Below are 12,435 nucleotides of genomic sequence, written 5' to 3'. Positions count from 1 at the left end.
AAATCAATAGAATGACACAAGAGCCATTAAACGACATTTGTGTCGTTCTGCCTATAAACACAAGTATATGCAACCATGACCTATCCATGTCTCGAGAACCAATAAATTGAACTCATTTAAGTAGAAAGATGGGCGTTCCATTTACAAAAGTTGTGGAATGTGTTTATTAATTATATTTTCTGTCGAATTAATAAAATGACTTATAATTTCACCAATTCTATATCGTATAATCTATGTTAAATCAACCATTCTTGTAACGTGGTCAACCTTTCTATCTTTCTTAAGTTAGGGGATCCAATGTTTAAGGTCATTACGTTGAAAAATAAGCAAATTATTAGATAAATCAACAGAACGGCACAAATGTTGTTAAACGACATTTATGTTGTTCTGTCTATAAACACTAGTATATGCAGTCATGACACATTTATGCTATGAGAACCAATAAGTTGAACTCATTTTAATTGTAAGATGGATATGTCATTTACAAAAGTTGAGAGATGTGTTAATTAATTATATTTTCTAACAAGTCATTACAATGACTTGTAATTTCACCAACTAAATATCTTATAATTTATGTCAATTCAACATTTTTTGTCACGTGATCAATCTTTTTGACTTTTTTAAGTTATAGGATCCAATGTTTGAGATTGTTATGTTAGAAAATAAGTAAAATATTGAAGAATTCAACAGAACAGCACAAGTGTCGTTACTGATAATGAAACAAATAAGTGTCGTTACTGATAATGAAACGATATTTGTGTCGTTCTGTCTATATACACGAGTATAAACAACCACAGTTAGTTCGTGCCCTCGATAATCGATAAGTTAAACTTATTTAAGTTGCAAGATAGACATGTCTCTTACAAAATCTGAGAGATATATTGCATATTTATTACTTTAATCGCCTATTTATTATTATGTATATATTGTACTGGTACTTTCACCAACTCGATAACATATCAGATATATCGTTTCAATCGTTTTTTATGACATGGTCAACATTTATATGTTAAATACATTAGATAATCCATTATTAGAGATATTTTCATTGAAAAACCAAATTACAGTAGATAACAACTGTAATGTCGTCTTCTGTAGCAGAAAACGGCTGGAGTGCCGTTCTACCTATTAGATAACAGTTGGAGAATCATTATTATCTTATAGTTACAGACAACACAAAATATAGCACCAACTAAAATATTATTCAATAAAATGTACAATATACATGAAATTTCTAAAAGTGTATTTTTCCTTTCTTCAAATGTAATGAAATTTCTCAATGTAGATAGAATGTTTATCAAACTCTTGTTCAAATGCTCAAAAAATACTTAAAATATGTGAAGAATATAATATATAAGAAAATTTTAGAGTAGCAAGTATGGTAGTTGAATATGAGAAAACACGTAATTGTGATTTGAAAATCTAATCTTGAATTTGGAAATTAATTGGATTGATATGGGTGTTAAAGTCTTTTCTCATGGTAGGGATATTTTTGACATTTGACATTATTTATATATTGTATTTCATAACTGGAGGTCACTTGACCAAGAAATATTAAGAGAGGGATAATTAACCAAATACATTGCTTGACTACACTCTTTAATCAACTCCCCCAATTTAATTTCATAAAGTTGGACGTATATGAATCACATCACTACGTTGTAGAAACTTCTTCCCATAGTGGGAAATGGTCATGCGATTATAACAAAATAGTGAGATCTATTTTCACTCTATAAGTTGAGGACTAATTTTCGAAAGCTAAAAAATTTAAGACGACGTCGTAGAGCAGGCTTTTGCTTGTCGTGCAATATATCGTATCGTACGACTACAAATATATATACAACTGCTCTGTTTCTGAAATATCTACGCTCTCAAATTTGGGAAAAATCAATCGATTAGCTGATTGCTCCTTTCTATTATAATCTGTAAGTTGATTCTCATTGCATTCCTGTTTTTCTTCTGTAAATACACGTAATCTACAAAACAGATAGCCACAACGAGTCTAGGAGGGGCTAGGGTTTGAGGTTTTACTGTAAAATTTGATTTATGCTTCTATATACTTATTGCTATATAAATCATTGTATATTTATTGCATATGGTATTTTGTGTTGGAGACTAGGCATGGCGACCGAACAACCAAAGCCGGCGACTGAGGACCCAAAGATCGATCTATTTGAAGACGATGACGAGTTTGAGGAGTTCGAAATTGGTCAAGGTAATTTTTGGGATATTTACGCGCTATTTATGTCATTATGCCTTTCTCCTATAAATTTTAAGTGTTATGTTTGGATATACTTGATTGAATGAAGTTCAGCTGTTTATTTGGATTAGTGTCTCTGAAATATCTTATTCCCCGATTCATTTGAGGTACATATATAAATGGTAAATTTTGGATTCTACTTTTATGAGGTAACTTGGGTTAAAAACCATTATAATTGTTGAAAACCCCCATTATTAATAATACATAGCAATCAAAAACTTCACTCGCTTTATATGACTAAAAGTGAGATGCGCTATCAAATTCCATTTTGTCCCTTGTTCCCTGAATTACGCAACCCAGCGAAGCTCTAGGTTGTGGCAAACTTTCAAAGCAGTTGTATTATCTTTCAAGTGGGAAAAGATCTACATAGTTACGAAGATAATAATATTCTAATCCATGTAACTGAAATGAGGAAGTAAACCAATGCAAGTGCTATGCTATTTTTTAAGTGAAAAAAATTTCGAAGGGGGGTAACTGTGAGATATACATTGATGTAATCGTCTACTAAGTCACCATTGGATTTACAAGGTTATCTCTAGACAATACTAGTGGCTCAGAGTATCATCAAGAATAAGCATCTATTTCAGCATGGTCAGCTATGTTTAGTCTTTTGCCTTTTTGACTTCTTTTGTTGCTTCTTAGGATGATTATGCCAGGTCATTCAGCCAGTTGATTGCAGATATCTTTACTATGTAAATTTGCTAACATAGAGTTTGGAGAATGGCTTCTGGTAACTTATCTAAGTAGGCAAACCTATTGATTTGAAGTGTAGTGAGAACAGTGGCCTCATAAGAAGACACTAATTAATTTTGTACTCTATCGTCCGTTGCAGTGATAGTCAAGGAGGAACTATCAAGCCCAGATTCACTCACAATTAGACCCCTGGACATGAATGCATATGTCAAGGACCCATGGTTCTTCTAGATTGCAAGAGGAGAAAATCCAATTTCTAGAGCAAAACATCATTTAGAAGTAAATTCAACGTAGAAGGCTTCATGCCATGAACTCGAAAAGTCAAAAGTATACTTGCTCATGAGACTAATATCTAAGCAAAATGTAAAGAGTTGACTCTCTTGACCTGTCATTTCCAAATATACTACATGCAACCATGTGGTTAGGAAAGGACTAGAGACCATGAATCTGCCTGATACGCTTATGTGAGAGAACAAATGAGGGTCCTTAATAGTGGAAAACAATATCCTTTTCTTTCTCACTAACAGGCCGGTCTCTACTGTTTCAAAGATCGCTGCCAGGTGGTGAAGAGCACTGCTTGGCTACTGAAACTTGGCATTTATTATTACCGTTGACACTTGTATTCATAACCTTACAACTTCTTAAATCCCGCTTATGACAATATAGTTCTACCTCTTTTTGTACATCCTTGACAATTTGCTCTTTGTAATAGTCCACTCAACCGTTGTTCATAGTAATATATGGATTACATACATATGTACATATATTTAACACACACACACATCAGGCATTGTTAGGTGTCTAGAAGTAGTATGAGTTTGGCGTGCGCTTGGGGAATGCTCTTCTCAAGTGAAATTTTGGTTGTCACTAAGACCCTTTTTCTTATGTGTTGTTCAATTTATAATGGAGCATGTACCATCATAGTATTACTGGAATTTTTTTGTTTACTGGATAAGATGGGGGGAAAAAAGAAGCCTTACCGCATAATATGCCTGAGATTATATATTTGTTAGAACCAATCCTAATATGAGTCAAGAGTCCTTAAGCATTCAAAAAAGTGTAATTCAAATGCAGATATGTTAGATGTCTCCGATACCAGTTTAATCTGTGCATCGATACTGCTGTTGTGGAACAGATTTAATTTCTCTGAAAGTTTTTTCTTGTTTTATTCCTCTGCACTTTCAAATCTTTGGGTCGCCGATTTTGAGATTTTGAGTTTCAATACAATGTAGATATTTTCAACAGTAAAGCATCATTTCTCTGATTATTTTGTTAATTATTCATGTGAATTTGGTAGAGTGGGATGACAAAGAAGAAGGCAAAGAAGTGACTCAGCAATGGGAAGATGATTGGGATGATGATGATGTTAATGATGATTTCTCCCTGCAGCTTAGGAGAGAACTCGAGAGCAACACAGAGAAGAATGAAGCCAAATCTACATGAAACAGTTGTCTTAAGCGAGATGCTTGGTAGATTTTCGATCAAAAATTGGGTTTGTTGTTATTTTATATGACCAGCTGTTGCTGAAACATCTTTAATTCCACCTTCTGAACTTCATAATGAAATTTACCGGTTGTGAGTTGTGAAGTTAGCTGCTATTCTATTCTTATACTCAGGCACGTGTCTATACAAACATAAATAAATAAATATTGACCAATTGAATTTCCAAATTGCTGGAAATTGGTGGCGGATTAGTGGAAATGATGATTTGTGCACCAAAATGTTGATTTGATGCGCTTGTGCCAAGAATAAAGACGAGTCCTGTTTCCACAAAGGATGGGGAACATTTGTGCAAATTAAAAAATAAACAACCATTGCACTAACACTTTGCACAAATTAAACGAACTAATACACGAGAATCAAATATCATCAAATAACCATTAATTAACATCATAAAAGGGACAAAATTTTGTCAGGTGTGACTGTTGAAATGGGCAGGGTGCCATCTGCGAGCCAAGATTCAGAAAATTGGAGTCCGACAAACAGGCGAAGCGGCAATGTGAAGGGCCGAAGGCCAAAAGCTGCAAGCCTGTGACTCGGAAAATCTTTGAGAAGGGCCGAAGGATTTGAGACTTTGGGTGCTGGTAATTTGATAAACATGGTTAGAAGAATAATCACAAATTATATTTGTTATGAATAGGGATCGCAAGATATGACAATAATGAAATAAAACGAGAAAGTAAATAACACAGAGATTTAGGTGGAAAATTCAATTCGGGAAAAATCATGGGCAAAGGAAGAGAAAATTCACCATAACCAATAGGAATGCGTTTATAATGTCAAGACTCAATACTCTCAATTGAATTTAAGCTCAAAAGATGTTGTAGATTTGTTCTCTCTCAATCTCTCAAGATTTTCTTGTCATAATGTCATATAATGCAATACACAACAGTTTGTATTTATAGGGATGCCCAAAAAACCTAGTTGTAGACCAACAGGAATCCAAAATGCGTTAAATTGCAAAAAATTTGGAATTGCCCAGATAATATTGTTGCTCAAGCGACGTCCAGCGACAATCCGACGAGAAGCGGGGGAGGTTGTTCTACTTCAAGAGCTCGAGCGTCCATCTAGCGAACAGCTAGCAAAAATGCGGCAATCATTGTCTCGATCCAAAAGTTGATTTCTTCGATACCAACTCAACTACTACTCCTTAAGCTCCAAGAATTTGGGTCAAACTACAACAATCTCCACTTTGAGCCAAATTTTAGATATAAGGAATTTCAAAATACACATCTCCAAATAAACACCACTCCACTTCTTCCAAGCCCCATGGGCTAAATCAATGACAAATGCTTACTAAGTTCAAGCAATGCTCAAACTTAGCAATAAGAAGTGGTTTTGTCATCATGTCAGCAAGATTCTTATTGATATCAACCTTGCTCATTACAATGTCATCACGAGCAATTACTTCACGCACAAAATGGTACCTCACATCAATATGCTTAGTCATCTCATGGAACATCTAATCTTTAATTAGAAATATAGCACTCTGGCTATCACAATACACTGTAGATATTTGTAAATCTTCACTGATTTCACCAATTAATTCCCTCAACCACATAGGCTCCTTACATGCTTCAGTAATAGCCATGGACCCTACCTTTGTTGTAGACAAAGCTACTCCAAGGTTAAACATATATCTTGTGGAGTGATATCTTTTTGTCAAAATCCCCTGCATAGTCTAAATTCACATATCCCATGACTTCTTCTGAATTTCTTCCAAAATGCAGACAAGTATTTTAGAGCCTTTCAAGTATTTGAGGATCCACCGCATTGCGTTCCAATGTTTTTTTCCAAAATTTGTCATGTATCTGCCAAGTGCACATGCCAAATCAGGTCTTGTACAAACCATAATAGACATCAGTGAACCAACTGTACTGTAATAAAGAACTTTAGACATATACTCAATGTCTTCATCTGATTAAAGACACAAGTTTGCTGATAATCTGAAATGTACAGCCAAGGGTGTATTGACAATTTTTGCATTCTGCATATTGAATCTCTGAAGTACCTTTTCAATGTACCCTTTCTGACTCAAGTACAACCTGCCAGTCTTTTAGTCTCTCAAGATTTCCTTTCCAAGGATTTTCTATGCTGCTCCCAATGACGATCTCTGGTGTAGTGCTGGCCATGTGTGACGAGGAGTATACAGAGACAGAGGGTGAGTATGGGAAGAATAGGGAAAGCAAAGGGAGAAAATAATTAGGGTTTTAATTGGGTGGATGGAATAGCTTTAGAGTATGTAGTGAAAATTTATTAATATTTATATATATATATATATTAAAATATAAAAATTGTTACATGATTTTTGCATAAATAATCTTTTAACCTTATTTTTGAAATTCAATCTTCAAACACTTGTATAGATGTAATTTCACTAATAATATTTGATTTTTTAACTGTCAAGAAAACGATTTTGCTAGAACTAGAACTACTCTCTTTTCAAAAAAGTAAAAATAAATAAATAAAATCATGGTTATGAAAGGTTGGGGACTCGGAGTACCGCAGAAAAGTTGTTCAGGATCCCATAACCACAAGACTCGAAGGTTGGGACCCTAGCTGGCGTGCTACATTTTACTTCTCGAACTCAGGCCCCTTTGAGTCTCTCTCTCTTTGCCATTTGTACACGCCCCTCACATCCCACGCCCAATTAAAAAAAAAGCGTGGACCTGAGAGACGTTTACATGTAGCACAGTTGTTTCTATAAACTAAACTATACACGAGGGTTTTATGTAGGGTTTAAGAAAAGTTTGAAAAGATCAGAACCAACTGAAAATTATTAAAATGGGATTGGACAAAGGGAAGAAGCAGAAATTGGGAGAAGTGAAGGAAGAAAACAATGGGACAGAGCATATTGATGGGGAACTCGTTATCTCCATTGAAAAGCTCCAAGAAATACAAGATGAGCTGGAAAAGGTGATTTTTTTCCTGCTTTTTTCCCCAATTCTCTGCCGGAAATGTTAAAAATTTTGTGGGAAATTATTGCTTCTAATCGTTATTAATTGTTTGAGGGTTTCTGAACAGAACCCAGAACTTATTGTGCTTTATCCCCGGTTCGTTTGTAAATTAAGTGAATAATTTTTAAGTTGCTTCTTTCATTTTTTATCATTATTTGTGGGGTTCTAAAGATACTCCAGATTTATTTTGATTGTTTTTCTTCAAGTAACTATGTGGATACTGCTTGGTGGGTATTTTTTTTTTAAATCTATTCCGTTTGTTCTTTGTTGGGTTCTGATTATTCTGTGAGGGAAAGTTATTTAGAGTAACTCAATTTTAATTGCAAAGAAAGAACGCAAATTTTCCTGAAATGAGCTCATAAAAGAGGTTTTGTTGGCTTTTTTGGAGAGTGAATGTTAATACAAATCAAATTATTGTTGAAGAATTTTGTTCTTTAAAATGTTTACTATTCAGAGTAATTATCTAAGAAGCTGTTGCTTTTCAACTTCCTCTGCATTTTGTTCTTACATTATCTGGGCTTTCTAAAGAAAATATAATTAGTCATTTTTTGTCAAAACCAAGCAAAATACATATATCCTCTTTTGAGAAATAGATTTGAAAGTGGTTAATTTCAAAATTGTGATTCTTGTTTACTTAACCAATTACTGAATTCTATCTTTTCGGAATCCAAGCGGTTGGGAAAATAATTTTGCACCTTCGGAGGAATTATGAACCAAATTTGAAGATTTCTAAGTTTGCATCATGAATATACACGATGATATTTCAAATATCAAATATGTCGTAATTGTTTCATCACTGGTCTTGATATCTTTGTGACATTCATGGTTAAAAAGTGAATTTTGTCTTAGCTAGAAAAGCAGAGATATCATAATATTATATTGGGTTTATTTACTTTATGTTTGCAGATCAATGAAGAAGCAAGTGAAAAGGTTTTGGAAGTGGAACAAAAGTACAATGAGATACGGAAGCCCGTCTATGATAAGAGAAGTGATGTCATAAAATCCATTCCTGACTTCTGGTTGACTGCAGTTAGTGATTCATTACAGCTAGCTTTCTTAAAAGAATGCGCACTTACCTTCCCGTCTGTGGAGATTTATTGATGTGGAAATTCTAATACTATTTTTAGCTTTCATAATCTCTTTGAATCAAGTTAATGTCTCTTGTTTTTCTCCAGAACTTCAATTCAAATCCATATTTTGAAGATACAAAGCTAACAAAAACTTTTACCTTCCTCGAAGAAGGAACAACAAAAATCACTGCCACGTCAATAAAATGGAAAGAGGGAATGGTAAGTTTTTATGTCATTGTACCTTGACTTTTCTGATTCATGTGAATTTAAAGTAATTGTGTTTTCTGATTATGAAGGGCATTTCTAATACTGATACTGAAGAGAAGAAAGGGAACAAGCGATCTCATACTGAGGAAAGGTTGACTTGTCTACCTCTCTGGGTTTTCTATATTGTGTAATAGTGCCTTAGTTGAATACTGTTTTACCATGTCCAGAGGTTTAAAAATCTTAGCTAATACATACTGTAAATTATAACTACTGTTTATATTGTCTAGGCATTATAGATTTTACTGATTCAATAAATGGGGCATTAATTTTCTCACAGTTATTATGGGGTAGGACTTACAACCTAGACCATGGAAGTTTTATGTTCCACAGAGTCAGGTATCTGTGTGGCTTTAAGGTTGGTTTTCAATTTTTGGATATGGGTACTTGGATATGACGTAAATTGACAATGTAAAAAGAGCTAGAGTGGTTAATTTTCAAAAAAAAAAAAAAAAAAATTACATGCTAGAATAAAATAAGATACGAGAGTAGATACTCCTTGTCACTTGATAAATTTTTTTAGTTGGCTAGTCCAGGACATAGCGAATGCTTTTAAAGGGTCTTCTAGTATTCGCATGATGTGTTAACTATGTCCCCGTTTGGCCCCTATTAAATTAAATTTCATTTTTCTCCCTCCTATTTTCAACCACACAATCTTCCATAAAATAATATTACATGTAAATCGAAAACTTTTCTTTCTTTTTCAACTACCAATTCACTAAAAAAAAAAAAATACTATTCCACCCATTATAATTTGAAATAATGGGGGCCAAACGGGGGCTATGTGTACATGTTAACCAAATTATTCGTGTAATGATGTTGGCAGTTACAACAACTGTGCAAGTTCTCATTATTTCTTAGTTTTTAATTGATAGTCTGAATCCACATTTAAGATGCCATATTTTGTTTTGCTACTATTGCAGTTGGAATCATCTCACTCATGGGTTTGCGATTTCCATTCCTGTTGAATGACCTGTTTGTTTTAGTCATTCTCATGCTAAAGAGCACAGGGAGTGCCTGTTGACGACATTTTGTGCTATCAATCTGCTCCGTTTACTTTCCTTGTGAATTTCATAGGCTTTTGGAAGGGACTCTTGTACTCTGCTTTTATTTATGTTTCTTTTGATGGCAATAATTGGTAGTAAAGAGTATACTGCATTTGAGTTTTTTTGTTGTTTATCAAGATCATGGTGTGCAATCACTGACATGCAATGATCCTAACATGATGCCTGGATTTTGTTTGTTGTACATGTTATCACCATGATGATATGCTTTAGCTGGATAATCTAGATACCTTCTGTGATTTTTAGCTCAGTGGTTTTGAATTAAAACGAAAAATGTAAAATCTCTGTGCACTTTTGGTTGCTCATTTTTTGCACTGTTTTACAGCTTTTTTACCTGGTTTAGTGATGACCAACAAAAAGATGATGTGGATGAGATTCACGATGAGGTAAATTCTGCCACATGCCAATTATTTCATGAGCTTGAGGTTACTATTACACTGATGTGGGACATAAGTCTTCTATTATATATTTTCATATTCACACATTTTGAAGCAAATATTTCTTAGCAGATTGCTGAATTAATCAAGGATGATATCTGGCCAAATCCTCTTACATACTTTTTCGATGTAAGCTTCTGTTCACACCCATCTTCCGTAGTTGTTCATGACATATTGATGCAAGTTAATTACCAACTCCATATACTTTGGAGTGTTTGTGATGTGACGGGTTGTGTTGTGTTGTATACCCTTTCTGCAGGAGGCAGACGAAGAGGATTCTGACATGGATGATGGTGGTGAGGTTAGTGCATTCGAAATTATTTCTGTATTCACTTTTTTACCCACTGTCTAGAAGTTGCAGTACAAGCGTATGATGTCCAATTTGCCTTATCACAATTTCCTGTTTTTCTGCAAACAGGTGTGTTTATTGCATACCTAGACGTCTTATCCTCACTTCCTGCTTTTTTTTTTCTTTTTTTTTTTTTTCATGGGCACTTTTTGTTCAAATTTTAGAAGCTAGAAATTACTTGATATTTGCGCTGCAGTTTTAGTTTTTGAATTCCTTTATCTTATATATTAGTATAGCTTTGAGAAGTTCCTTATATAGCTGCTCAGACTCAACATCCCTTATTGCCTCATGACTGGGAAACGTTTTAATATGGTAGTCAAAAGGTGTGGAATTAATAACTGGAATATGGAATCTGCCATATATGTGAAAGTTGGTTCAGTAAATAGGCCATCAGTCCTGGTATCCTCCTCATCGTTGTAGCTGTTATTGTGCTTTGTTATGAGCTGCTTGCTGATTGGTTGATAGAATTTGAGGGTTCATTAAGAAATCTACAAGAATTCCTCATAATTGATGTAGATTTTATTGCAGGTGACAAGAATATATAGTAATAGATAGACCACTAGACCTAGCAAATTTTCTTTGCCATCTAGCGACTACATTTATTTTAAGAAATATGCACTATGGCAAAGTCTTTATACTCCCGATCAAGCTGAAGCCTATAGAGAACCCATTTGGCATAGCTTTTGCATTTTCTTTTACTTCTGCATCTGTAGAAGAGTTTCTGGACGAAGTCACTTTAATTTTTGTTTGAAAACTAATTTTTAAAAGAGCTTGCTATTTGAGAATTGCTTTTACCTGCTTCTTCTAAAAGCTTTTCTAAGTAGAAGCACTTTCATAAAATTAGTTAAACGGTTCCAAAAGATGCTTTTGGATCTCAATAGCTCTATTGGCTTTTTAAAAACCATGTCAAACAGGCTCAGAGTATCTGATGTAGGGAGATTACTGAATTAGTAAATAACAAGAAGGGAAGGGGAGGAGAAGAGAAGAAGAAGGCAGAAACGGGGAGGAGGAGAGAAAACGGCCAAGCCAACTTTGTAATTCTTAATCAATTCATCAACCGAGAAATTACAAATCAATGATAGGTTTAAATAATGAAAACCTAGAAATATAGGGCCAAGCCCATTATTCAAGTCCTAATTAAAATACGTAAACTTAAATAAAAGTCCAACTAAAATACTGAAACAATAATAAAAGTCCAACTATAAAGGATGTCCTCATCAACTCTCCCGGGGTGGGAGAAAACTCGACCCTGTCGAGTGGATATAACACCGTAGACTCTCGTCAATCTCCCAACCATAAGCTGAGTGGTTGGGCAAGTGTCTTCTGGCGTCTGTAGAAATGCGTCAGTGGCGGTCTGAACCTGGTGTCCTCATCAACTCCCCTCGGGTGGACGGGAGGCGATCTGGACCAAGGAAGATCCTGCTGACTCCGATAAAGCTCTAGCAAATCTGGATCCAAAAGCTGTAGTGTTTCCCTGGAGATCCATGCACAATCAGAATCTGGTCGACCAACCCAACGAACAAGGAAGCGCTGAACCTCTCCATCACTAGTGAACACAATTTTTTCATCTAAAATAGCATCAATTTTATCTGTGTGTGCTGTGAGAGGTGGTAGTGGGTTAGAGGGGGCCAAAGAATTAGGATCAAGGTCCACAAAAGGAGGTAACAGGGGATCATCTGAGGGAATGAAATGGCCTTTATAAGCTACAAGGTCTTCAACATTGAAAGTATGGTGGTAACCAATGTGGGATGGAATGTCAACAATATATGCATTTGGACCAACTTGCTTTAAAATTTTAAAAGGACCAGCACTACGAGCTTGCAATTTGGAGGCGGGTCCAT

At 34.8% G+C, this 12,435-nt stretch overlaps 2 protein-coding genes across 3 annotated transcripts in view; both read left to right on the top strand.

The window, feature by feature from the left end:
* Nucleotides 1–1,769: 1,769 nt before the first annotated feature.
* On the top strand, nucleotides 1,770–4,544 carry LOC111372652 (protein DELETION OF SUV3 SUPPRESSOR 1(I)-like). 2 transcript variants are annotated; one of them, XM_022995033.1, is made up of 3 exons: nucleotides 1,770–1,925; nucleotides 2,120–2,215; nucleotides 4,251–4,544. In XM_022995033.1, the coding sequence occupies exons 2-3, from the start codon at nucleotides 2,122–2,124 to the stop codon at nucleotides 4,394–4,396; spliced, it is 240 nt and encodes a 79-aa protein (XP_022850801.1). In that variant the 5' UTR covers nucleotides 1,770–1,925; nucleotides 2,120–2,121; the 3' UTR covers nucleotides 4,397–4,544. The 2 variants fall into 2 exon arrangements, with proteins under 2 accessions (XP_022850801.1, XP_022850802.1); XM_022995034.1 differs by having other exon boundaries at nucleotides 1,820–1,925; nucleotides 2,115–2,215.
* A 2,510-nt stretch (nucleotides 4,545–7,054) lies between these two features.
* The window catches only part of LOC111372651 (NAP1-related protein 2-like), an 11,761-nt gene continuing 6,380 nt past the window's right edge, over nucleotides 7,055–12,435 (top strand). The window contains 7 exon segments of the mRNA XM_022995032.1: nucleotides 7,055–7,369; nucleotides 8,317–8,496; nucleotides 8,538–8,699; nucleotides 8,777–8,838; nucleotides 10,134–10,194; nucleotides 10,315–10,374; nucleotides 10,505–10,546. Coding sequence (XP_022850800.1) covers nucleotides 7,238–7,369; nucleotides 8,317–8,496; nucleotides 8,538–8,699; nucleotides 8,777–8,838; nucleotides 10,134–10,194; nucleotides 10,315–10,374; nucleotides 10,505–10,546 — 699 coding nt within the window. The 5' untranslated portion in view covers nucleotides 7,055–7,237.

Source organism: Olea europaea, unplaced genomic scaffold (assembly GCF_002742605.1).
Source record: "Olea europaea var. sylvestris unplaced genomic scaffold, O_europaea_v1 scaffold102, whole genome shotgun sequence".
NCBI lineage: Eukaryota > Viridiplantae > Streptophyta > Magnoliopsida > Lamiales > Oleaceae > Olea > Olea europaea.
The sequence above is the reverse complement of the archived record's forward strand: the minus strand, read 5'-3'. Positions and strand labels throughout refer to the sequence as shown.